Genomic DNA, 24,846 nt, shown 5'->3' with positions numbered 1-24,846 from the left:
TCAATATTGTGTCTTTGAAGTGTAGCACGAGCGACCATATCTTTGCTGCAAAGGACGATAATTTCCAGCCATTGAATCTCCGCTGGCGCCAAACTTCTGCAGTTCGCGAAGTTTTTCTATGTCTCTATGACTGATCTTGTGAATATTTGAGCCGATTAGCCATTGCACAGCTTCAGAACACGGCGGCGAAGTCAAGCTGCCATGGTAGCGAATATAGGACTTTGACCTTTTGAAGAAGTTAGTAAGCTTGAAGCCAGGATATCGCACTCGGATTCTCTTTCCAGCTTCCCTTACGTAATCAATGTATTCCACAAATGGTAAGCTTTCGGCTTTCTCGGCAATTTCGAAGAGAACAGCAATAACAAGCAAACCGTTGCGATCTAGAGCGGCTTGTTCGATACTTTTGTAATAACTCTTGATGAAGATCAAGTGCAATTCCATGGAATATGATTTGGATTTGATTGTGTGTTCGGATCCAACACTGCAAAGAGATGAGGTAAAGGTAGATTTTCTTTAAATATTTGAAAAGTTCCAACACTTACTCGTTTGTCTTCCCAAAGTGATAATGCAGTTGAGCAAATTTGTACTTTGTTCCATAATAGTAATGGTGATTTTGATAGGAACCTAATCCCGAAGTTATCATTGGCGTTGTGCCTTTGAAAGCGAACGTGATTTGGATGGAATGTCCATTATTTTCAATGAAAGCCTCAGTTATGAATGAGTGGAAGTAATGAAATCTGAATGGGTAGCGGCTGTAGTCTGATTTGCAGTCCGATGGCTTAATATCTATTGGACTTTGTTCATAACCTCCGCAAGCTGGCCACTTTTGGTACCATTTGTAGGGCGCTGAGGGGAAGAAAACACCAGGATAAAATTAAATGGATCGATAAAATCACAGGAAATCAAATAACTCACGGTACTCGCTGGTGTTATCATAGCCATAGTCGTCATGACTCTAGGGCGAAAGATATTAAAGTTTCTATTTAAATTCACTGAGCGTGGAAAATCAACATTCACTTACAGCTGTGTAATCCATGTAGTTTCTTATTTGCAGAGGAAAATCGTCATTGAGTGGAAGAATTTTTAGCATTCCATCAAATTTCGTACCTTCCACTTGAATGGTTTCGTTTGTGGACAAATCGTTTGCGGAATCTTCCAAAGACGAATCGTCCTGAGCTTTTCCTTCATCCATTGTCACGATTAACAAAGTTACCGAGATGATTATCCCTATTTTCTCGTACATCTGACGAATAGTGATTTTTCTGTACACACTAAAATATAGTTTATCACGGTCTAGACGAGTCACAGACGACTATACACGCGACTGCGAATCATCAGAACAATGCATGTTATTTTAAACCGAAATAAATGTAAAATTGATGATTCCTTACTATGTACATATCTTTCCCAATGTGCAGTTGAACAATAAATTAAACTAGTCATCTTTTATTCATATTCACATACCTGCATAACTTATTTATACTTGGAACGAGCGAATTGTTATCGGAACTGCAATTTGCACACCTATTTATTATATTATTTCACTGTGAATCTGTTATGCACGAAATTTTGTTGCACGGCAAAGCCTTCGAATTGATTTATACTGAGCAAATTTAGGGAAACCACCCGCCTCTTATTGTCTTTATCACTGCGAATTCACTTTCAAAATGCTTAATTCACTTAGGGCAAGATTGGGCTACGCGAACACTTTATCCTGTAATTTTTCACTATACAAAGTAACGAAGAATTTAAATAGTAGTCAGAATAACTCACCTACCTTTTAATTTGATATTAATACTCGTGCCGAAAAGCCCGACGGAATTTGATAAGGTTCTCTACTAGAGTGACGTTTTGAATAAATTGCCATTATAAGGAATGATTAATTTGCTAGAGATTTCACTTGATATTTCGAGACAGTCACACAATGTACAGTTGATATTTGGGAAACATAAATCCAATGGAAAGTGAAATCAAAACTGGCAAAAAATCGAAAAATCAAAAGTAATTCAAAGATAATGTGGTTTTTTTACATTGCTTTTTACTGAACAAAAAATGCTTGAATTCTTTTACAAAGGATCCTTTTCAAGGTAGAAAAAATATGGCACCGGTGACAAGATAAGGTAATAAAAGTCGTAGGGTTGTTTAGCGAACGTAACAATCGCGTCCGTTGAGGTCCTGAGTTGGTCGGTGATTTCCAGCCATTTGGCCCTCATCTCCGTTCACACCTCTGAAGCCCTCCAGTGTCGCACGGCTGACTTTCAAGATTGTGGATGACACGTACCACGTAACGGCCTCAGAACATGGCGGAGTGGTCAAGCTGCCTTCGTAGCGGACATATTTGAAGCTGAGGGATCCGATGAAGTCAAGCAGACGGTGTGATTTTGCATTATCCACAGTCACGCTCTCGCCGGAGTTCTTAATTTGGGACAAAAAGTCCGTCAAATAGCCACTGAGTGAGTTGTTAGTCTCGTCATCGTCGGCGTCTGAGACTTGGAAGAGGAAGCCAAGAACGAGCAAACCGTCAGAGTGCTGAGAAGCTTCGCTAACGTCGGCATAAGTAGATTTGGAGTGGACCAAATGGAGTTCCAGAGGATAATGCTTGGAACTGAGAGTATGTTCTGATCCCACACTGGAAGACAAAGTAATTTCAGTTAGATTTTGTGGTCAGAATTCACCCAAAATATCGATCGTCTCACCTATCAGTCTTCCCGAAGTGGAAGTGGAACTGCTGGAAGTTGTATCTCTTCAAATTCAGGATTCCACGAGTGACATAAGGAGCGTTCTTGCCGTAGGTGAAAGAGACCTGCACTGCGTGTCCCACGTTGGTCACGGTTGAAGTCACTGGATTGACGTCGTAATTGTTGAGTTTGATGGGGAAGAGCGCAAGATCCCTTTTGCAGGACGATGGGTCAACGTTGATCGGACTCTGCTTAAGTCCACCGCAGGTTGGCCACTTTTCAACCCAACGCTCAGGAGCTTTATAGAGATGATCCAGGATTTAGAAATGCACAAATACCCTTTTTTACAAAATCAACTTACGATATTCGCTGTGTTCCTCATAACCATAATGATCGCCGCTCTGAAATTAGGATTCAGATCAAAAATTTATTTTGGGACTGATTTGAGTCTGTTAAACTTACGCGAGGCGCGAAATCCAGTTCCTCCAATTCTCCCAATCGCTGAAGCAGGACAGCATATTCCTGCTCCTCGGTGAGCTCGCTCACGGAGTTCTTGGCGGATTCCCAGGAAAAGTCCCTCGCCTGAAGCCTCTCGACGGAGGCGATCAGCAAGACTGCGATGAGGATTTTCATGCTTTCCGCTCCCGTAGGATTTTCACACTGAATTTGATCACAGCGAACGAGATACTTGTGACTTCATCAATACACTTTCCCCCTTATATATTGCGGGAAATTGCAAAATTCCCACTATTATCTTTCATTATCTGGGGAAATTAGAGCTGCAAATTGGTGAATAAACTAATTATTTTACACACCTCTTGCTGATTAAGCTTTTGAAGATCCCACTGGCTGTGATAGCTCATGTATATTACATATATAATATTGGTAAACGAGAGTTGTCTCGTCTGTTCCTTCCTTATCTATTGATCGAATTGATCGTTACCAGGTGAGGTTCTGACTTTGGTAACGTGCAATTGAACAGACGATGGAAAAATACAATGATGCAATGAGCAAATTTTGAACGCTAAAGAACTGGTGAAGATTTGAGCAGAATTTTTGTGTCCAAACTTATAAATCGATATTACTTTTATTCTATTTTCAATTAAAATGTTTTTTTTTAATCCCTCTACTTATTAAATTCGTCATAATTATTATCCTAATATTCAATTATATAATACATAATAATTATAATTATTATTCTATTCTCCAAACGAATGCGACATTTTAAGAATTATTGAAGCTTTAATATGAATTTACGCATCGTCTTTCCAAAAGCATATATTTTCATTGCTCAATTACTAAGCAAGAAATTCTAGACGCAGATGACATCAGTCGTTGATCTATTGTTATTGTATATTCGCAATATTCGCCATAAAAGCTAACAACTGCAGACATATCTTCACTCCAAATACGCCTTAGAGATTAGTAACACTGGAGAGAGAGTGAGTGTTGACCCCTTCCTGCGCCAAAGACCTCGTCTGGGAGAGAGTGATAAGAGTTTACGGGGAAAAATTCCCACGATAAGTCGCGTGCTTATATCACAACACAGCGAAGATCATAAAGCTGTAAATGAAATTGATTGCTGTTTCAAGTTGATCATACGTTTATTTTCAGTCAGATACAAAAAGTTTTGAGATGTACTCAGGTGGGGGGACTTCTTAAGCTAGACCTTAACTAGTGGTAGGCGCATGAGCGGCCGTTGATGCTCTGGATCGGCCGGAAGTTGTCCATCATGGGCCCCTCGTAGCCCTGCAGCGCCCTGAACGTATCCAGGTCCTGGCGGCTGATCTCCCGCGGGCGCGTCGAGAGGATCCACGTGACGGCCTCAGAGCAGGGCGGCGTGGTCAGGCTACCCTCGTATGTGGCATAGTGGAAGTCCATGGAGCCCACAAAGTCGAAGAGTCGATGACTGCGCGGATTCTCGATCCTAATCTCAGTTCCGTCTGTGGGCACGTCGCTCAGGTAGAGCGCGAATCTTTGGTTGGGTGTCTTTTCCAGCACTTGGAAAAAGAGTCCAAGCACAAGGAGTCCGTCTGCGTGCTGGCTGGCCTCTTGTGTGTCGTTATAAATTGCGTTATAGAACACCAAGTGCATTTCCATTGGGTAAGTCACTGAGTTGAGTGAGTGTTCGGAGCCCGAACTGGAAGATAAGAGTTAAGAGAAATCGTTTAGTCTCTTAAGCCGATAAGGATTTTACCAAGCAGTGAAAGCTCAAGTGCTCTAGGCTAGAGTGTGCGCGGAAGCACAAGAAACCGCTCGAGGCGCTCAAAGTCACGTCCGTGAGTGAAGGACAAGGTTTGGCGCATGCATTGCAAATGCCTTGAGCTCTCGAGTTTCCATTCTTGCATAGTCTGGCGGTGAGAACGCCAATAAATCATGCGGAACTCCCACAAGAACAATTCCGGTTCTCACAGTTGTTGGCATAAATTCAACACTTACTAGTCACTCGAGCCGAAGTGGAAGTGCAGCTGGGCGAAAAGGTACTCGGCGTCCAGGAAGCCGCCGGTCAGGATTGGTGGCGTGCCAATGTAAGAGAAGGAGTACTGCACAGTGTGCCCCAGATTCCTGATTGTCGTCGTGTGCGGGTGTTTCTTGAAGAACACCGATTGCAGAGGCGGTCCGTAGTCCTTCTCGCACGCCGGCAGGGCCAGATTGATGGGACTCTGGCGCGTTCCACCGCATTCGGGCCACTTTTCCACCCATGCTTCAGGAGCTGCAGATGAAAATTAGTCAATTTAGCAGAAATTCATTTGTTTTATCAAATGAAACACTTACGATATTCGCTATCTGGCCGATATCCGTAGTTGTTATCGTCTCCGCTCTGCAAAATTTGAGCAACAATAGCATTTAACAACTAGTTTTACCATAAGAATAGTCCGTAAAATTAAATACCGAGGCATGATTTTAATTAGGCTTCTCAATATATCGTCAAGTTATTGCTTATTTTGCTTGTGTAACCTTTATTAAAAAGCACACCTCGCGTTCAGTCTTTCAGTTCTGTATTAGTCAATTTGTTAGTCAATAATAGTCTCTAGAAACGTGTCTTTAGTTTATATTAATGAGTCAAACACACACAAAATTACCAAGAAAATTACTACAATCTATTATAATAATGGATACTCACTCGTGGAGTGTAAGATTTTGTCGTCACTTCAGGATCATCCCTCAGAGATTGTTTGGCAGTGATCTCTTTAGCTTCTGTGGGAATTATATTGGCTCCCGTGCCGGATTTATAGCTGTAGGCTGGACTCTGGATATCTTTCGGCTTCTTGCCAAACAGATGTTCAAAGTACTTCTCATTATCAGCATGATTGTCTCCCCACGAGTGATAAGGCTTTCCAAAGCCTTTTCTGTGAATGCTCTCTTCCTGGCTCATATCCTCGTCTTCCTCCGGAGGACCGAAGTCGCCCTCCTCCTCATGATGATCCGCGGGCTCTCGCACTTCCTCCGGAGACGCCTCGTGGTCGTCATAATGATCATAATCATGGTATTCCTCAGCCGCTATGCTCGCCACACAAGCGATGACTATGAAGACTATCAACTTCATCGTGCGTTGCGTTCTGAAGGGAACAGATACAAATCTCGTGTGAATTTTTCGCTCTATTGCTTCCAATGCTATAAATTAATCATCCACTAAAACATTTATGGCCGTTGTCATATCAAATACCAATAATCTATCAGTTTTTAATCCCCGATAATTGAGGCGATAAATTTGCTACTCATTCAAAATGCCCACGCGAATAATTATTAGTTATTTTAGATGGAATTCCTGTTAGCGAATATTACATTGTATATAAAAATATAGCGCAATAAAAGTTATATTTGATAAACACTACACAATGCACGTGTAATAGACTGTTTCCCTCAATTAATAGATTATTGAAATAGTTTTACAGCCACGCGAATCTAAATCACGATTTTTCTTATCAAAATTGAAAGTGAATAGCCAATGAATAGCAATTACTATCGGCTTACATATTAATTGATGTGAGTACTTAGCATAAAATCCTTCTGCGAGAGAAGTTGAATGATCTTCCCAAGTGAGATTCGAGATCTTGAACTTAATAAATCAGAAGGAATAAATTATGCACTGCTCTTTATGAGCTGTTGATGAGTAAATTGGAAAAACCTTCTGATCTGAGTGTATGAATAACGTTTTGTCAGTTGAGCGAGCATAATGCAAAAGACTCACTGCACAATACTATCAAATTGTAAAATCACCTCATTATAGAAACATATAAATAGCAAAACACGCTTGTTTGATTACAAGAATTCAATATTAAATACTGCAAAATGGGAATTCTGAGTTTTTTTGTATTGATTATTATTATTATAAGAATTGTGTATAAAATACTTGTTTATGCAATTTATTCACCACTATAATATTTTCACTTTTAATTGAGTTCGCAAGAAACACTGTTTGGCTGTTCCAATTTGCCTTTTTCGTGTGTCTTCCACGACTGTTAGTGAGCAAATGACCACTGAAAGTTGTCTTCGGGAGCTTTATTTGGCGAATTTCTCAGAGATAAAGTGACGATTGCTCCCACTTTTTGATCCAAAGATGAAATATCACTTTTGATTGATGGTCTTTCTGGTCAATATAGACAATTGTTGTCTGAGTTTTTCCCCTTGTAGTCCGAGAAAATTTATTAATTGTAAATAACTCAAAATTCCTCTGACAATTTTGAAAACTTGATATGACTAAACGACACACAAACACATTGCTATAATTTATGGGAGCGGAAATACTATTTTTCCACTAATTTCGCACTTCCTAAAGATCACTTACATTCTTATTTGGTCACAATAGATCCTCCAGAACCACCCTGAGTGGTCAAAGAACCACTGAGAATTGAGTTTTCTGCTTGCTTGTGAAGCACTTTATTCACTTTATTTAACCTGGCTATTCTTATTGTGAGTTTTTCCCCCCACCAAACGCCAGCGAAAACCCATATTGTTCTACGTCTGAACTGCGGCGAGGCGCGCTGTGGTAACCCAAGAAGATCACTGGGAAAAACAATGATGCGTTAAGACACGCGAATGGTAATTTTGATGGCAAATTGCTGGATGATATCCATAATGTGCCCATCTCAGCAATCTCAGCATGTTTCTTTTTTTTATCATAATCTCACCGAAAGATGATTCATGTTCCTCATTTGGGGTTTTTCATAGGAATTCAGCATAAATCCTACCTTGATTCACAACTAAATGATCCCAAGTGGATGAATGGAAGTTAGAGAGTCGCCGGAAGATATACAAATGACCTCAGAAACCGGTCTCTTGTCGCTTTTCTTTAGTGGTTTAGGAAAAATCACCGGAAATTTGACTGATAATTATCTTCTTGTCTTACGCAGCTTATGAAATTGCAAAATTTTTATGACTCTGACTGGTCATGGGATTTCTATAATCGCCAACGACATCTTCGAAAGTATCTTCTCACCCGCAAGGCGATAAGAGTGGGCTGCCTTTGAATTGACGATAATAAGACAGTATTTTTCGCTTTTTGCTATTGTACTTTTAATCCTATCTCAGGTGGATTATAAAAATTTCGCGTGTCGATAAGTGGCGTCGTACGCGAAATTTAAAGTGGCATTCATAGAAATCACGAGACTCGCGCTGTTATCGTCAAAAGACAGAGATACCATACAATATGGTATGATAAATAATTATTTTAATATTCATGGCGTGGGAAAATATCGTTTGACTGTGTTTAAATCTTTTGTACTAACGTGTTTTATTTGATAGAGTTTATGTGAAAATGGAGCAATTAAAACTAATTTCAAGACGTGGTAAAATAAATCTTACTTGGCTGAGCACATAAAAATTTCGCAAATATAAATTGGTAGAATGATTTTCAGCTGAATTACTGCTGTATGTCTCAGCCAATGCTATTTACTAAAGAGTATAAATTGGCCGTATAAAATACGAAGCAACAGGAAGTATGAAGATCGATTCTATATTCATACATTCTGCTTAACACTTTAAGTTCAAGGACTGCTATTACTCGAAATTGAGCTAAATTTAAGCTAAAATTGTGCTCCTTATCTTTAGTTTTTTTGTTGGCAGTCGTTTGCTTGGGTTTTCAGTTGCCACTTTTGAATTTTCTTACTTCCACACTGGAAAGCTGGAAGGTTAACGAATATCCGTTTGCGTAAATATTGTGCATTTTATGATCGCAACAATTCAGCAAGAATTGTGAACAAGGTTTGTAAGATGTTTATTGATCCAAAACAGGGCCAATTGAGTTGTCTGTACACAATAGTAAAAGCACTGAAATCTGGAATAATCTAGCGATTATGATGCTTGTGATTCAAATTTCTTCAAAGATGACGCCAAGTAGTCCAAGTGAGTAAATTTACTATTGCTTATTTCAGTCTTTTTGCGCTTACATAAGATATTTTGCAAATTTTCAACGAGAATAATTTTCTACTCCGACAGCCATTTTTTACACTTCCAGCCGACACGCCGTTTCGGAGTACGAGAATCCGAGCACGGGAAGTGTCAGCAAAAATGCGCGCTGTCACTTTTGCGAGTTGGCTTTCCAGAAACGCACCGCATTTTCCCGGAGATTGCACGCCTAGTTTTCACTGAATTTCCACTCCCCACAACTTGCCCGAGTGATTCCGCCGTGTCCTGGCCAGTCGCCGAACAGATAGGAAGGTGTGTTCAGAGCGGTTATCGCGAGAAAGTCGTAAGAAAAGCACGGTGCGCGTGGTTCAGTAAGACCAACGCTACAAGCTTGCAGGAAATCTCGGACATTTTACTTTTGGTGAGCTCTTGTTTGCAGGATTTTACATGATTTGCCGTCGAAAAGGGACAACGGGGATTCTTGGGGGCTGTTCTGACGGTGCTGTGGGGTGCTCTGCGGTGTATTTCTAGTGGGGAATGCGTTGGTTTTGGGAAGGCGTTAGCTTGGTGACGCTTTCCGGCAAAGTGTCCGGAAAGCTCTAGCGTGGCTCCCAGTGTCCTAAGAGTGCTTTTGTGTTCTTTCTTTGAAGACCCTGATCGACTAATCGCCCAGATGCCGCCGAAGAAGAGCGCGAAGAAGCCGGAAGCGACGGAGGCCGCGACCGAGGCGCCGGTGGAGCAGAAGAAGCGCGGGAAACGCGCCGCCGACGACGGCGCGGCGAAGAAAGCCAGTCCGGCAAAGAAGGCGCGCACCAAGAAGACTGATGACGTTGCCGAGCCCCAGAAGAAGGGCCGCGGTAAGAAGGCGGCCCCGCCACCCGCTCCGGAGGACGTGAGTCCGGCCAAGAAGGCAAAGAAGGACGAGGAGCCGGCCAATGACGCTGCATCGCCTGCCAAGTCGCCGAAGAGGCCCGCGGCCAAGGCCAAAGCGTCGCCCAAGAAGAAGGCGACGAAGAAAACGTCTAAGTCACCGGTGGCAAACGGATCAGGCCGAAAGAAGGAGGAGGGCGTCACCAAAGCATCCGGACGCGCCAAGAAGGCCGCTCCGTCTGACGACGCACCAGATTCGACCGCTGCCGTCGCCGCCTCGCCCAAAGCCAAGAAGGGCCGCGCAACTAAAGGTAATTCGCACGCTTGCACGTGAAAACTTTGCAGACAACTAAACTTACTGCTCCTCTATTTTCTTTCCAGCCGCAAAGAGTCCCACCAAGAGCCCCGCAAAGTCGCCAGCCAAGGCGAAGGCAAAGCGCGGAAGGAAGCCGAAAGCGGCCGTCGAGACGAGCGGTAAATAGTTTTAGTTTTGGGGTCAGGATTACTTTCATTTGTCCATTTTGAATTCTGAAGTTATAATAATGCCGAAGGACTTTATTTTTTCAAGTGTAACTGCCCTCAAATTCTTTTCTCGTTTTTTTTATCCTCAATTTTGGATAGTTAATATCTGAATAAATTCAAGATTTGTGAAGTTTTGTAGAATTGGCTGACGAAAAATGTTGTTTTTATTATGCGGTTCGATTTGTCTAAGAAATACCTCTATGAATTCACTTATTACTAACTTACACTTAATATTTTATTCTACGACTATTAAGTCATCCGTATTTGACGGCCCTATGCAAGATTACAAGTCTTATCTTATAGAAAAAAGTTGTCAAATATTACATTGTAAATTGTAATGAAGTATGAAAGATTGATAATTCTTGAAGACAAAGAAAATCTCTGAGGAGAGCAAGAAAATGATGTACAATTCGATTATCTCTTATGATTATAAGACGAGATCCGTAAAGTTGCATAGGTAATAAGATTGATTTGGATTCCGATTGACTTTGCAAATAATTTCTCTGGATATATTTTTTTTTGTTTGAAACACCACAAATTGAGAGAAGAGAGATAAGTTTAAGTGGTTTATTTCTTTTAGTTGTACGGTATTCATGTAGCAGAAAACATTGAATTATATGAGATTCACGTAATCAAGAAAATTCATTGACATTTTGTATCATTTTACTCAATTTTACTTTGGTCAAATTCACTGAAAAACTGAAAAATCAAGCAGTTTTTTCCTGGTTGTAAAATCTCTCGCGCGCGCAATTCGTGAGCGGATCTCTTTGTCCGATGGAGATTCACTCGCATTTCGTTGCTTTTATGCATGCTCGGCTTTTTCTCTCTTTCTGTCCCGAAAGAAAGGCATCATGAAGGAACGATCGTCGCCCGAAGGGTAAATAATTGATGAAAAATCACATTTATTAGTTCATTTAATCTCTGCTTGAACGAGAAAAAGTATAGCAAACGTTTTATTATTTCTTTCAGACGCTTTTTCTGGGTGACCGAATTGTGTGAAAAATCTCTCTCACAAGCATTCAAATGCAAAAAAAAGATCAATTATTTACTCTCTGAGCGGCGCGCGAATTGGGTAATGAACAATTATGTGTGGTTTGTCTGTGCTTTTGCATACTCTCAATTGCCTGTCTCTGTCTGGCTTTTTGGGAGTGGTTTTGTTTTGCTGTTGGCCAAGAAAAGAACAAGCTCGCAACTTTCTTCGCAGGCGAGGAGAACGGCGCCGCGGCGGAGGTGCCGAAGAAGGGCGGCAAGGTGCGCGCCAACGCCACAGTGACGAACTACAGTGAGATCGACTTCACGCACGAGAAGCCGTATAAGCTCAAGATCGCCAGTTGGAATGTTTCGGGGATGCGGGCGTGGATCGCGAAGGGTGGCCTGGAGTATGTGAAGCACGAGCAGCCGGACGTGTTCTGTCTGCAGGAGATCAAATGCAAGAGCGACGACATGCCGCCGGAGGCGCGCGTGAAGGGCTACCATCCGTACTGGCTGTGCCACAGCGGCTACGCGGGCGTGGCCATCTATGCCAAGGCGATGCCCATGAACGTCACGTATGGCATTGGCGACGCCGAGCTGGACGAGGAGGGCCGCGTCTGCACGGCGGAGTTCGAGAAGTTCTATCTGGTGTGCGTGTATGTACCGAACGCCGGCCGCGGGCTTGTGACGCTGCCCAAGCGGCTGCGCTTCGACGAGAAGTTCCACGCTTTTGTCAGCAAGCTGGATCAAAACAAGCCGGTCATCATCTGCGGCGACATGAACGTGGCTCACCAGGAAATTGGTGAGGACTTGAGCTTTCACTATACTTACTCTTTAGGCTGAAGACCTAAAATAGATTGTTGTTTCCTTCTTCATCAATTCTGTCGATTCACAGTGAATTTCTCATGAATATTGCTTTCAATTCCACCTTTCAGATCTTGCAAATCCCAAGACGAACAAGAAGAATGCCGGCTTCACTCAAGAGGAGCGCGACAGCTTGACAAAACTCTTCTGCCTCGGCTTTGTGGACACATTCCGGCATTTGTACCCGAAGCAGGCCAAAGCCTACACCTTCTGGACGTACATGATGAACGCCAGGAGCAAGAATGTGGGCTGGCGTCTTGACTACTTCATCGTGTCGGAGCGCCTGGCCAGCGCCGTGGTGGACAACATTATCCGCTCGCCAGTGATGGGCAGCGATCACTGTCCCATCGTTGCGCTCTTTGACTTCTGAACACAAAGATCTCGCTTCGTCAAGCATCTTTTGTAAGTTTGTTTTTATCAATGTTTGTACAATGGTTTAATATTATCGATGCTTTTCCCCTTTTTGTACGATCAAGAGAATAAAATGTAATCAATTCCTTCCACGAGGTTCAAACTCTTAATGTTGTTCTCCAAGGCGCCGTTCGTGAGATCCTGAAAGGATGGAAAATTAATGACAATTTCAAGGATTTCGAATAAGAATCTCACCATTTTCATGCACACAATGATCGGTGGTTGTGCTTCTCTGAAGTCTACTATAGAAATTTCTGAGCCACACTTCCTCGTCGCGGGATCAAAGGGCTGAAAAGAGCGTCGGATCTTCCGGGGATCGACGTCACAGAAACATCTGACCAACTTCTGCAGAGGCACAGGAAGATCTCTGTAGAAGCGCTTTCCCTGCTTTCCAGCATTCCATATTGTGAATCCACTCGTCCAGGGATCTTTGCAGAAGACGCGTTCTATCAAGTGATCCATTCGGAGTCTCCAGATAGTTTTCCTGACATGATAAGATCATTGAAAGTTTCAAAATCAAATTCCAGGAGGAAGATTTTCCCTTTAGACTCACCAATGAATGGAAAACGTTGTGGCTTCTTCGTGATATCTGTACTTTAGAACAGTGTCTTCAACCCTGAAGAGTTCACCGCCGAGATTTAAGTGACTGTAGAAGAAGATCAGGTCTTCAGGAGTTCCTTTTCCATCCTCGGAAAATCCTCCAACAGAAAGAAAAACATTTCTGTGAAAGAACCACGTCGGCATTACGACTGTGGGTCCATGGGATGTGTATATTTGTACTTTGAGCTTGTCCTGGGGTATCTCATTGGCCCACTTTGTGAATCTGTGCGTAGAATCCGGAGGATCCCTGACAAACTTTCCTCCGACGATCTGAAAGTGAACAAATCATGACTTAATACATCTAAAATTCACGAGGAAAATGAGGAAAACTGACTGCCTGAGTATTCTTCTTGGCTACTTCTAATTGCTTAGAACATCTGCATGGTGTCATCTCATCGTCAATGTCCAGGAAGCAGAGAAACTCTTCCGAAGAAGATTGTATAGCTCTGTTCCTTCCAAAACCCACTCCTCTCGGGCGTCCTGGAGAGTTCTCAGTGAGTACAAGTCGCACATTCACCTCAAGGAGCCTAGAAGTCCAGCTAAGGAGCTTCTGGACAGTTCCATCTGTGCTGCAATCATCGAAAACACACACTTCCCGGACGCAATCACCTTCTTGCCGAAGAATCGATTCCATACACGAATCCACCCATTTTTCACCATTCAGAACAGTAATTATAATACTCTGAAAGGGGCAGATTATCGTGAATTTGAGTATAAGCGGAATCCTGAAGAGAACTCACCACAAATCCGCTCAAAACTTTGGCTTCTTCCTGCACTTCATCTTCACAGCGACAAGACATGATTTTGTGAGGTTAGGGAGGGATTGTCATCAATCAATGTGTGTTTGTTTTGGTTGTAAAATTCCCAGTTTTACTTGATTTTTCCCTACTTCCTGGCCGCGAAATTGTGTGAATCGGGTGAAAATGGATTACCCAAGACCATGTGGATGCAAAGGACGTCGAACTTGTTTACTATGCGAAGAGGAATACGGAATATTGAAGGAAGATTTCATGGAAAAGTATCAGGTAAAGAGACACAGTTTTTTCTTGCAATTCTTCGTGTAATTATTGTATTTTCACTAGTAATTGGATAGCTGAGCACATTTTCAATGTTTTGCAGGACTTAGCGCATTATGTGTTTTGCTACAAGTGTGAAAAACTTGTTCCCGGATGGGATGTCGATGAAGTATTGCAGAATCACGAGAACCACAGCGGCTGTTTGGATTTTCCTGGCATATTTGTTCTTCCGGACTTCATATCCGAGACGGAGGAGACTGAGCTGATGCGTGGCATTGACGGAATGACGTGGGATGTGTCTCAGAGTGGCCGAAGGAAGCAAAACTTCGGACCGAAGACAAATTTCAAGAAGATGAAGCTTCAGGCAGGACGATTCCGTGGCTTTCCGGCCTTCTCGCGCTTCATCCAGGAGCGATTCAACTCGGTGGCGTTGCTAAAGAACTACCAGACCATCGAGCAGTGCTCGCTGGAGTACGATCCCGCGAGGGGAGCTTCAATTGATCCGCATATCGACGATTGCTGGATCTGGGGAGAGCGAGTTGTGACGGTGAATTGCCTCTCGGACTCCGTTCTCACCTTGGCACCGTATCACGGGGACACCAAGAAGTACAACGTGGCCCTGGTGAACGACTACAGGCAGCACTTAATCTCTCCGCTGGCGGAAGATCATTCAGGGGATGTTCTTGTGCGAGTTCCCATGCCCAGAAGATCACTGATCATCATGTTCGGGTCGCCGCGGTATCAGTGGGAGCACAGCGTTCTCCGGGAGGACATCAGGCAGCGACGAGTGTGCATCGCTTATCGGGAATTCACGCCACCTTATCTGGACGGTGACAATGCAGTGGCGCAGGAAGTGCTCAGCAAAGCCAAGGAGTTCTTCAGGTGAGTACAAATACACTTGATTACGTGATTAGGAAATATCGTTTATTTCATACACTTTGCAAAAATGTTATGTCAATAAATACTACAAAAGGTTTCTATTATAAAAAAATCCATATTTCTCACTCGTAATGATAATTTTTAATAATATTTCCAATGTGGAAAATTGTGTGGGTTTCACATTGACTATAAATAAGTATCTTGGGAAATACAACAATATCGCTAAGGAATTCCTAAGAAGAACTTATCCAATTCTACTTGACAAGTGGTGGAGAGAGACTGAGGCGTTATCTCGAGTTGTGAGAGACTGGGAAACTAGGTATTTCCCTGTATGACGCGATGAGATCATCCTCTTGTCCCCGGGCAGTCTCTCTCTAGAGCTTCCCGACAGCAGGTAAATTAAGTAACAGATTCGAGGGCTTCTCCGGAATACTTGGAGCTCAGTCAGTCTCGTTGGGGATCAGTCAGTCTACTTGGAATCCTCGTAGATCCCTTCGCACACCCTGATGAGCTCATCCATGCCGTGCAATAGGCCCTCCTCGCAATTTCCGGGGATCCAGGGCTTCCGGTGGTCCACGCTGACGCCCTCGGGCAGCACCTTGTTCTTCGCGAAGTCAATCATCCAGGCGCCCACATGGTGATCATCGTACACGATGAAGACACTGCTGCCGACCACCTCGTGACTCTTGAAGTATTCGCTCTTCTCGATCAGCGATCGCATCTGCTTCAGTCTCTTGATCAGCTCCTTCGTCACGCCGCGTCGCTTCTGCAGGAAATTTCCCACCAGCTGACGCACGTCCGTGTCACTCTTGACCGTCTTCAGATCCGTGATGGGTGTGGAGCCCTTGATCTTCATCGCCTCGATGCGGAAGCCCTTCGTCTGGCTGCTGGACATCTGCTCGCGAAACAGCATGTAGCGCAGCTTCGTCACGGCTTGCGCCTTGTGTTCCTCCTCGGTGGGCGCCTCGGGATCCACGAGGATCATCTTCTTGTACAGATCCGGCCGCAGCGTGGTGTTGGTCACCTCGGACTCCAGGAATGTTCGGCAGCCCATCTTGATGTCCATCACGTTGGGCTCCTTGAAGCCGTGCAACAAGTCCTGCAGCTCGATGTGCGACTCGCCGCCGATTTCCCGGTAGCCGATGTACTTGGGCACGATCTTGGAGGCGCAGGGATCAGTGGACAGGGCTTTGTAAGCCACGATTTCGCCGTCTGTGGGTCCGGTCACGCGCTTGCGCACGACACCGTTCGCCGTTGGGGCGATGCTCTCGGGATGACCGGACAACTGGAGCCATCCTGGCGGCACAACATTGGCAGTGTTGCTCTGCTGCAAGAGGACAGGCGAAGCAGGAGCGCTCAATTCCAGGGCGTTCTGAAGAGAGAAGAGAAAGACAAAATGTTTAGTCTTCGATCTCTATAATTTGTGTGATGATTTGCAATTGCTATAAGTCTCTCTGAACCCGGATAAAAGTTGTATCAAACCGTGCGTGGAAAATCGTTTAATTAAGCGCAAAAAGCAATTTATTGCCTCAAACTCACAAAACTAGTTGTTTTGGGACAAGAATTGAGCTCTTTCTCAAAAGATCTGCACAATTATCGGCAGATCTGCGCTCAAGTGAAACAGTAAGTTGACGTAATATCATTCATTTTCAGGAATCTCTTATAAATCACGTTTCACACGCGATTAATTGGTGATCATAAAGTGATGATCAGGCTGAGAAGTGCGATCGCGAATGCAGTTTCATGGGCTTTTGTGTTAAATGATCGCGCCATTTGCACTTAATCGGCCAATTATTCAATTAAATCAGCGGCAAGAGCAACTGCTCGAGTACATATTCGATGAGTTCAGCGATCGAGAGGGTCGGAAAAGGTTGAAAATGGGGCGAAAAGTGAATGGCTGGAGGTTCGTTATATTGGACATAAATTTTCTCACTCTGGATCCCACCATAAAAATGTATAATTAACAAATTTGTGTGCGTCAATCGCATATTTAATTAATATTTCAACTTCTTCTCCGCTCATATTAGATCTTCGCGCATCACTTTTAACTCGCTGTTAATTTATTTACAAGGAGTAGCCAAGCACTCAAAACATTTATTCAAATGGCTCACATATTCATTATGATATGCAGAGCTGAAGAAATATTGGATGGCTTATCCAATTTCCATTTCTGACGATAAAATTCTGTTTCTTGTCTTTAGGGGCGAAAGATGAGAGATCACTTCCAATGCACGAAATGGGTGGAATTGGAGGAGGAAATTGTGCGCTGGAACAGATATTATTCTTTTATGAATTGACGTCACGTTTCATTGTTCACACAACTCAATTCTATTTAATGAGTGTGTGAAATACACATTTTCTTAATGATCCTTTTTTTCGTGGCGACAGAAAACATCCACAGCAATTTGTGTGGCGCGCATTCACGATACTTTTTAATCACGCATGGCATTTTGTGCGCCCAGAAGACAGAGTATGGGGGCCTCTATTTCGACTCTGTTGCCGCACAATTAACCACAAAAGACGCTTTTTTTCGCCTTCGTTTTGTCTCATTCGCGAAGACAACCATTTAAAATGCTCTGACGTCAATTGGATTGAATGAAAATGTAAAATAAATCGAATTGCCACAAGATGAAATACAAACCCAATAAAAGTGTGTGCGAGAAGTGAATAAAATACCGCGAATGATCGCACACAACTCGTTTCTTGATCTCCGCAGAGAGTTGACTCCTTTTCCTCTTAGTTGTGTGCCATTCACAGAAATCGCACAACGAGATTTGCCGGAAATCTGCCATACTCTCATTCAGCTTTTTTTCTGCCTCGCGGCATCGCAAGAAGGTGGATGATCAAGCGATGATGCCTTTGGTCAAGCACCATTAACAGTTATTGCTGTGAGCTTTGAGTGTTTTCACGGATGAGGGGTTTTATTGTCGCCAAATTTGTCAAGATGACAGCGATTGTGGGCGCGATCATTTGCAATAGCTTAGGATTAGCGTGAAGATCAAGTGATCTCAGAGCATGATTGCTCTTTCTGAGTATAGAAGAAAGCTTGAGTGATCATCTGGCAGAAGAATGAGACAGAATCTGATGTGACACGATTCTCAAGATCAGTCAATTGCAATGAGCGTGACATGTTGAATAAAAATGCACACTAATTGCACGCGTTCTTGTGACTCTGAATTGTGTTCCTCCGGAAGCACAATTGATGAGAGGTGGTTTGAAAGTGTTTCACGGAAATGAATGACGTCCGAGAGTCAACTTGTGAAATTTGTTGATTTAATTTTAACCTTTTTCGAGACATCGCGCGCAGGTTTAATTGGCAAACGGGGATTCAGAGATGCGTCATCAAGTTTTGTCACATGGAAGTTCATGAGTGTGCTTCAAGAGTGGACAAAAGAGGGATTTCACCGAAATTTCTCTTTGACCGCACTCAACTTATAACAGCGAATGCAAATTTTTAAACACTCAACACTGTGGAAAATATATACTTACAATTGCGAAGAATTTGAGCAGTGACATGTTGTCATGTGTCGGCAAATTGCGATTTGTAAGGAAGTCACCGTTGATGTTCTGCAAAGAAAGAGAGGAGAATTGATCATTTCAGTGAATCACTGGAGTCATTCGAGGAATTCTTGCAGTCTGTGTATGATTATTCATGTGAAATATAGGCAATCGTGAGTCAAGAGCTTGAGGGATTTGCGCAATAACAGTGAATTCTTTGACAATTTCCGTATCTGGATTTTGATATCGTATTATCTTTTGATTGAGTGACGAACGCTCGGTGTAACAATACAACTGCAGATGTGGGACTTTAAAAGGTCTTTTCTTATCCACTTTGTCTATGCAAAAGACCTACATTTTAGTCTATTTTTACGGTACTCTATAAATTCCTTGTGAAATTGTTTACCTAACATCTCTAGACCGCGGGAGTCAACAATTGTGTAAACAAGTGTTAAATGTCCAACCTTGTTGGCGCGCACAAATCCTATATATTTTTCCTGTCTGTCACAGCACTGTTTTATGATAAATATTACTACAGATCGCAGAATAATTCATTCTTGCCACTTGTGATGCAACCACACGCGAGAAAATATTGTCTGAAGCGCGAGAGATACAAGGGAATGTCTGATAAGATTTCAATTCATGTTTAACATGTCTTTCTACTAATTCGCATGACTACAGAGATTAGGTGATCTGTCGATCCTCCGCTACGTTTTCAACCACACTCATACAAGCCTCTCTAATTGCGGTTTTTTCTGTCATCCCAAACTGATAAAAGCACAGGCAACGATCACTTGAGCTCATGTTTCCTGGCCTGTTCGCTATTTACCCACAAATTATATGGCTATCAGAGACATATTTACCGTCACCAGACCCCAGATAAAGTGGTGTGTGGTTTTTTTCGCGCGTTGACACAAGAAGAGGATTGTGTATTTTGCTGTGTATTTCTGAACCCCAAAAGGAGACTCGCGACAACACCCACTCTTTGCCGAGGACTATCTATCACTGTTGTCAACGCACAGTGTGACGTTTATCATGCCAGGAGAGGTGATCTTGCAGCCAGATGGCACTGGAGATCACTGGTCCGTTCTCAGAGCGGAAAAACGATCACGAAGGAATGTAATTATATTTCATGCTGATGTTCAATTATCATTAATTTGAAGGAAATGACACGCTGAATTTATTTGAACAATGATATAAAAATTTATCAGGTGACGCGTGACAATGCCTAGGTTTTTTTATCGCTCCTGTGAGCTCATTTGCTCTGGAAAAGACTGGCTATTGAAGGAACGTTCTATTGTAATACACGTTGTTTTGTGGGGAGAAACCATGTCATTTAAGGTAACTTTTATGGGGCTTTTGGATGAATGTTTCACTGGAAGTTCTGGTTTTCTTTTTTGATATTTCACAGTGAAATCGTGACAATGAATAAATTTTAGGGCTTATCTGAAGCACTGGAACATGTCACGAAGTGAATACACCAGCCGAAGTGTGAATAGGACACATTTTTGGGGGGATTTCTAGTAGGTGGTATTTTCTAAATTCCAAAAGAAGGCAATATGTTCACGGTTATCAAAATACGAGGTAAATTGATAAAAAGAGTGTCACAATTCATCGTCACACCACAAATGTCGTATGTACGTGCAGAACAGAAGCTAAACAGTGGGTTTTCTGATGTGAATTTCATTGAGTTGTTTAATGGAATGCAATTTATATAAAGCACACTCTATTAGTGTTGTAAATTGGCATGGCGAGAATCGCAACATTGTTGGGGAAAAACAAAGTGTATAATTGTGGAAAATACACATCGGACTCAACAATATGTATTCGAAAATGATCTTGTACTTGTTCACAACTTCAAATGCATGCGAGTCACTTCGTGACGTCGCTTTTAGCGGTGTGATTAATTTAGCAGTGCCTTTCGAAAAAAGTCATGCGGAGATACTTGAGAAATTGATTAATGACATTTCGCGAAATCGCAGTGTTAATTGACTCAATTTCAACCAAAAGAGAGACAATTTGACTTCAAGGCTTTTAACTTACAATGCTTACAATGTGTCACAGTGTGACAGAAATGTAAAAGAGCGCGCTTTCGAGAAAGGAAGAAAATTCATGTGATCGCGTTTAATTGTTTTTCGTTCATTGACTTGCAAACAATGTGGAGAATATCATTAAAGAGAAATAAATTATTCTTGTCTCTGATTTTATAAATAAACACCATTATTGAGCACTCAAAGTAATGCTCATCAATAACCCACTTTTATTGCTTTTGCCTCCCCTTTTCGGTGGGCGAAGAGAAGAATTTTCTATTTTTAAAATCCTTCCTGTGAAAATATGTCTTCAGCAATTTGCGTCGCGATCGATTGATCGTGAGTAGCATTGTCAAATTTGTAATTGTCTCTTTGCGCACAAAACCATAACGATTCGCTTTAGTTCGCGGTATTGAGAGAGATAAAATTTAACAGTGTGGGAAATAAGCATTGAAATATAAATCGCGAGAATATTTCTGACCGCGCTGAGGCATAATTTCTACAGGAAGTGGATTTACTGGAGGCTTTTTGTGCAGAAGCCACTAAAATTTGAGCGCAACTGAAACTTTTCTGTCGCAACATTTGACGTCATTTCACACTTTTTTCCATGTCATCGTTTGGAGTTTCTTTTTCATGTACTGTGCTCTTTTTCTGTTCGCCGAAGCCACTCTTGCGCATTAAGTTTGCCCGCGCAAATTGCATCAATTAATAAACTTCAGACGTCGACGACTTTCACCGTGTTCGCTTTCCGCACGATGTTATGCAAAAGAAATACGTTAGATTTCGCGGTGGCGAAGATCGCAAACCTTTTGGGGGTCTTTTTTTTGCTGGAGTTTTCTTCACTTAATTTGCGCGAGTTTTGTGTAGTGTGAAAAACGCCAGTTCAATTTTGAGAAATTAGCGAAATTCTTGTGCAGTTTTGCGTCACTCTTAACTCGATCGTACCAGTTTCTTGGCCTTCACATTGGCTGAATTTTGGGAATTAGATCACATTTCAGTGTGAAAACCAAAGGTTTTCCACTGTCACCGGATATCATTGGGACTGTGCGCGCGCGCTGGAGGACAGCGTGAACTTTCGCAATGCGATAATGTTTCCAACTGATCATCAAGCACTTCGATCCAGCAATCAAAAGACGTCATCTGTCGATCACGCGTGATCGCGCTCTTTCCCAAGCACACGGTGAAACTCTCTGGAGGCGCCGAAAGCATGGGAAAGATTCTGGCATTTGCGTGGATTTGCTCCCAAACTCCTCCACGTGTGTTTGAAAAGTGATCATTAAAGGCGCGCTCAAGACTGTTGATCTTTGGCTGAGATGAGAAACGTGTGCGTACTATGAGCGAACATCTGTTTGATACTTACATTACTCTTGGCCGAGTTGCCGTTCTCCACGACGATCATCTTGAGGAGTGCCTTCTTTAATCCCGTGTTCTCGCTCAGGCACAGTCTCTCGTTGGTCCAAGCCATGGGATGCAGTATCGTGGAAGTCATACTCTGACGTTCTTCGCACAGTCTCGCATTGACTCTTTTTGCACTAGAGAACTTTTTATCCCTCTATCGTTCGATGTAATGCCTCAATCATGCAAATTCACTTGCGAGTTATTTAAGACACGATAATAAAACAAGTCACAATCGAGAAACGAGTTTCTCATAGCATTCAAATCGAGATGTTTAGCACACAATACAATGTAAACTAAAATCCAGCATTTGCTCAAAGTATTTTCTTCACTTAAAAACTGTTGTCTTCGCTGCGATTTTTTTCACTTGATATAACCAGGAGAAAATCGCACACACTCTCTGGGATGATTTAATTCCAACAACTGTTGTGTGTGACGAATAGAAATTCTCTTACTTCGGAGTCGAGCTGAAAAGTGTGTCGCTTCGGCTCAAAGTCTCAAGAGAAACTAAAGTACGTTCTGTGGGCGCGAACGAACTATACATGAGGCCTCGCTGCTGTCTGGCCTCTCGATCGCTGGGGAGTCACTGTGTGTTGCCTCGAAGTGGGGAACGGCAGTCGAAGTGGCACGATAAATAGATTGTACACTGTACAAGACACACTTTTTCCTCTCCTCAGCTCTAAGCCTCGCCGATAAGATACAAAAGTTGTTCCAAGAGAAACACACTCCTCGCAAATAGTCTCGGCAAAGAGGCGAAGCAAAAAAGAGCGATTGTTCAGTGTAAATACTCCTCAGACATGCCCAAAACACTGTCCAGAATTTAACTGTGAACGTACATATTTTCATCTATTTGGAGAGTCTTTGGCGAATCTCTCGTGAGGAATTTACAAGCGATCATGTGCTTCATCTCATCTCTTTTGCTTATAAATCAGTCATTGGCTATGTATCTTTCGGCTATTGCATCACTTTGTAGTAAAGCAGAGTGCTGAAGAAGACCGAAAATAATTGTTTACCATTGCCTAAAAAATTCACTCATCGATCAAATCTATTTGTCTGATTTTTCTAGAACGATCAGCACTAAAGTGGAGAAGATGATCACACTTTTTGAACTCATTCCTAGAAATAAATGAGGAAAACAGCAGGTATTAAAATTTTTGCTTAGGGGATTTAGAGCTGAAAGCGAATATTTGTATATTAATCCTCCTTTCTTATCCCCTCGATTCTGGTGTGTTCTATAAATACAAGATTTCAACACTTAAATTGCAGGTAATTAAGCAAATTCATGAGGAGTTTCTGGAATTTTTAGAAAGCAATTCCCACAACGGAATTGTACTTAGAATTTTGATTTCTCTAATCACATTGTTACAAGCATTTTTGTTATATACTTTACGTAATTATGGAGAATTGAGTTTTTTTTTCCACCATGCAAACTCGTGCCAAAAGAGATAATAGTATTATTTCCCTTTCCTCCGTGTTGTCTATTTAATTAAAAATAATCGGTGGCGTTCACGAACCAGTGATTTTTATGACCATCGCGACTGTCTCAAATATTGCATGCACTCTAAGCGGAATACAGAGATCGATAACTTCGTGCGGTATTAATTTCTGGGGTGACATTTGATCCGCAGAAGATCACAGAGAGATTGAATTTTTGTGGCGACTCGGAGCCAGTGAGCTGCTATAATTCCATCTGGCGGTTTGTGGATTTGATTAATTGCCCTGGTAATTGATCGTGACAGTTTAATTGGCGCAATCACTTGAACACTATATGCAGTTGCAACATTATGTTTAATGACAGCGATCACTCTGCGGCGAAGAAAGGCCTCGACAGAGAGAAAGAGAGAGAAAGAGCGAAATTTTGCTATTCTTCACTCAGATTCTTATTTGAACAGATAACAGAGACAGAATGAAGAAAAAATGACGAAAAATGAGACGTTTTCTGTGTGTCTTCTAAATAGAGATTACACTTTGTGTTGAAAGGCAAAATGTGAATATTAATGAAATGTTTTAATTAATTCATTAACACCATAATTAGCTGAATCGAGAGAGTCCATAAGCTATTTGTTTTTCCAATACAGAAACTCCATTTCACCCACGTAAGAGTCGACGCGCAAATTGGCTGAAAACCTTGCAGAAAAGAGTTGAATTTACGCATTGATTCTTTCAAAGAAACACGTAAAGCAATTAATACGACACTCTCTCAAGATCATCTCGGATCTTCGTTGACCTTCTTTGGACACTACAACTGCCAATGTGCAAATTTTGTGTTGGAAAAGAGAGCCGATTTTCCTCGTTTTGTCTGCAAATATGAGCATGTTCGAATTGACTCTTTGCTCAGAGAGTATAGGATCACCAGTGGATTACATTGCCTTGAAAGTATGTTAAATCAACTTTACTAAATTGCCACAAAAACATGCAAAAATACCTAGACGCTGCTTTCTTATGCTTTAAGGTATTGACATGGATTACAATACTCTGCTTTTATGTTTGTTATGTTTATTGTTGTGCAAAAATTTTGGTTTTATTTGCACTCAGATTAGTATCTAATATCTGAAGGTTTTTCTGTATTTTGGATTCATGCATATTGTTCTCATTCTGTTGCAAATAAGCTGGAAAATGTTTCAGTTCAACTCCAGAATTTCAATAAGCCATTATAGTTTAATAAAACTGGCGTGTAGTAATGAAATAAACCTATGAAACTTTAATTATATTTGTATACACAGCATTCTGCACGTGCGTTTTTTTAGGTTCACTTTTCAGTCT

At 42.1% G+C, this 24,846-nt stretch overlaps 7 protein-coding genes across 9 annotated transcripts; 2 read left to right on the top strand and 5 right to left on the bottom strand.

The window, feature by feature from the left end:
• LOC132263545 (carbonic anhydrase 1-like) lies at positions 1 to 1,192 on the bottom strand. The gene is made up of 4 exons (XM_059763352.1): positions 1,022 to 1,192; positions 916 to 955; positions 543 to 846; positions 1 to 481 (listed from the first exon to the last, which is right to left on the bottom strand). The coding sequence occupies exons 1-4, from the start codon at positions 1,190 to 1,192 to the stop codon at positions 1 to 3; spliced, it is 996 nt and encodes a 331-aa protein (XP_059619335.1).
• Positions 1,193 to 2,142: 950 nt separating this feature from the next.
• LOC132263542 (carbonic anhydrase 2-like) lies at positions 2,143 to 3,311 on the bottom strand. The gene is made up of 4 exons (XM_059763347.1): positions 3,141 to 3,311; positions 3,040 to 3,079; positions 2,697 to 2,976; positions 2,143 to 2,629 (listed from the first exon to the last, which is right to left on the bottom strand). The coding sequence occupies exons 1-4, from the start codon at positions 3,309 to 3,311 to the stop codon at positions 2,143 to 2,145; spliced, it is 978 nt and encodes a 325-aa protein (XP_059619330.1).
• A 971-nt stretch (positions 3,312 to 4,282) lies between these two features.
• LOC132262130 (carbonic anhydrase-like) lies at positions 4,283 to 7,544 on the bottom strand. The gene is made up of 5 exons (XM_059761275.1): positions 7,468 to 7,544; positions 5,803 to 6,238; positions 5,454 to 5,499; positions 5,118 to 5,391; positions 4,283 to 4,818 (listed from the first exon to the last, which is right to left on the bottom strand). Exons 2-5 carry the CDS (start codon positions 6,223 to 6,225, stop codon positions 4,353 to 4,355), a joined length of 1,209 nt encoding a protein of 402 aa, XP_059617258.1. The 5' UTR covers positions 6,226 to 6,238; positions 7,468 to 7,544; the 3' UTR covers positions 4,283 to 4,352.
• Positions 7,545 to 9,200: 1,656 nt separating this feature from the next.
• Positions 9,201 to 12,624, top strand: LOC132263004 (DNA-(apurinic or apyrimidinic site) endonuclease). 2 transcript variants are annotated; one of them, XM_059762540.1, is made up of 5 exons: positions 9,201 to 9,338; positions 9,677 to 10,207; positions 10,278 to 10,370; positions 11,623 to 12,192; positions 12,326 to 12,624. In XM_059762540.1, exons 2-5 carry the CDS (start codon positions 9,700 to 9,702, stop codon positions 12,622 to 12,624), a joined length of 1,470 nt encoding a protein of 489 aa, XP_059618523.1. In that variant the 5' UTR covers positions 9,201 to 9,338; positions 9,677 to 9,699. The 2 variants fall into 2 exon arrangements, with proteins under 2 accessions (XP_059618523.1, XP_059618522.1); XM_059762539.1 differs by having other exon boundaries at positions 9,201 to 9,447.
• An 82-nt stretch (positions 12,625 to 12,706) lies between these two features.
• Positions 12,707 to 14,067, bottom strand: LOC132263008 (UDP-GlcNAc:betaGal beta-1,3-N-acetylglucosaminyltransferase-like protein 1). Its single transcript, XM_059762544.1, has 5 exons — positions 14,006 to 14,067; positions 13,600 to 13,947; positions 13,219 to 13,535; positions 12,861 to 13,149; positions 12,707 to 12,806 (listed from the first exon to the last, which is right to left on the bottom strand). Exons 1-5 carry the CDS (start codon positions 14,063 to 14,065, stop codon positions 12,726 to 12,728), a joined length of 1,095 nt encoding a protein of 364 aa, XP_059618527.1. The 5' UTR covers positions 14,066 to 14,067; the 3' UTR covers positions 12,707 to 12,725.
• A 10-nt stretch (positions 14,068 to 14,077) lies between these two features.
• Positions 14,078 to 15,190, top strand: LOC132263009 (alpha-ketoglutarate-dependent dioxygenase alkB homolog 4). The gene is made up of 2 exons (XM_059762546.1): positions 14,078 to 14,290; positions 14,385 to 15,190. The coding sequence occupies exons 1-2, from the start codon at positions 14,189 to 14,191 to the stop codon at positions 15,165 to 15,167; spliced, it is 885 nt and encodes a 294-aa protein (XP_059618529.1). The 5' UTR covers positions 14,078 to 14,188; the 3' UTR covers positions 15,168 to 15,190.
• Positions 15,191 to 15,626: 436 nt separating this feature from the next.
• LOC132263007 (inositol-trisphosphate 3-kinase homolog) lies at positions 15,627 to 22,192 on the bottom strand. 2 transcript variants are annotated; one of them, XM_059762542.1, is made up of 3 exons: positions 22,049 to 22,192; positions 18,650 to 18,727; positions 15,627 to 16,532 (listed from the first exon to the last, which is right to left on the bottom strand). In XM_059762542.1, exons 1-3 carry the CDS (start codon positions 22,175 to 22,177, stop codon positions 15,630 to 15,632), a joined length of 1,110 nt encoding a protein of 369 aa, XP_059618525.1. In that variant the 5' UTR covers positions 22,178 to 22,192; the 3' UTR covers positions 15,627 to 15,629. The 2 variants fall into 2 exon arrangements, with proteins under 2 accessions (XP_059618525.1, XP_059618526.1); XM_059762543.1 differs by lacking the exon at positions 22,049 to 22,192 and adding an exon at positions 19,522 to 19,621.
• Between the last annotated feature and the right edge of the window lie 2,654 nt (positions 22,193 to 24,846).

The sequence above is a fragment of the Phlebotomus argentipes genome, unplaced genomic scaffold (genome assembly GCF_947086385.1).
Source record: "Phlebotomus argentipes unplaced genomic scaffold, Phlebotomus argentipes genome assembly contig_15, whole genome shotgun sequence".
Lineage (NCBI taxonomy): Eukaryota > Metazoa > Arthropoda > Insecta > Diptera > Psychodidae > Phlebotomus > Phlebotomus argentipes.
This window is presented reverse-complemented; position numbering and strand designations above follow the sequence as displayed.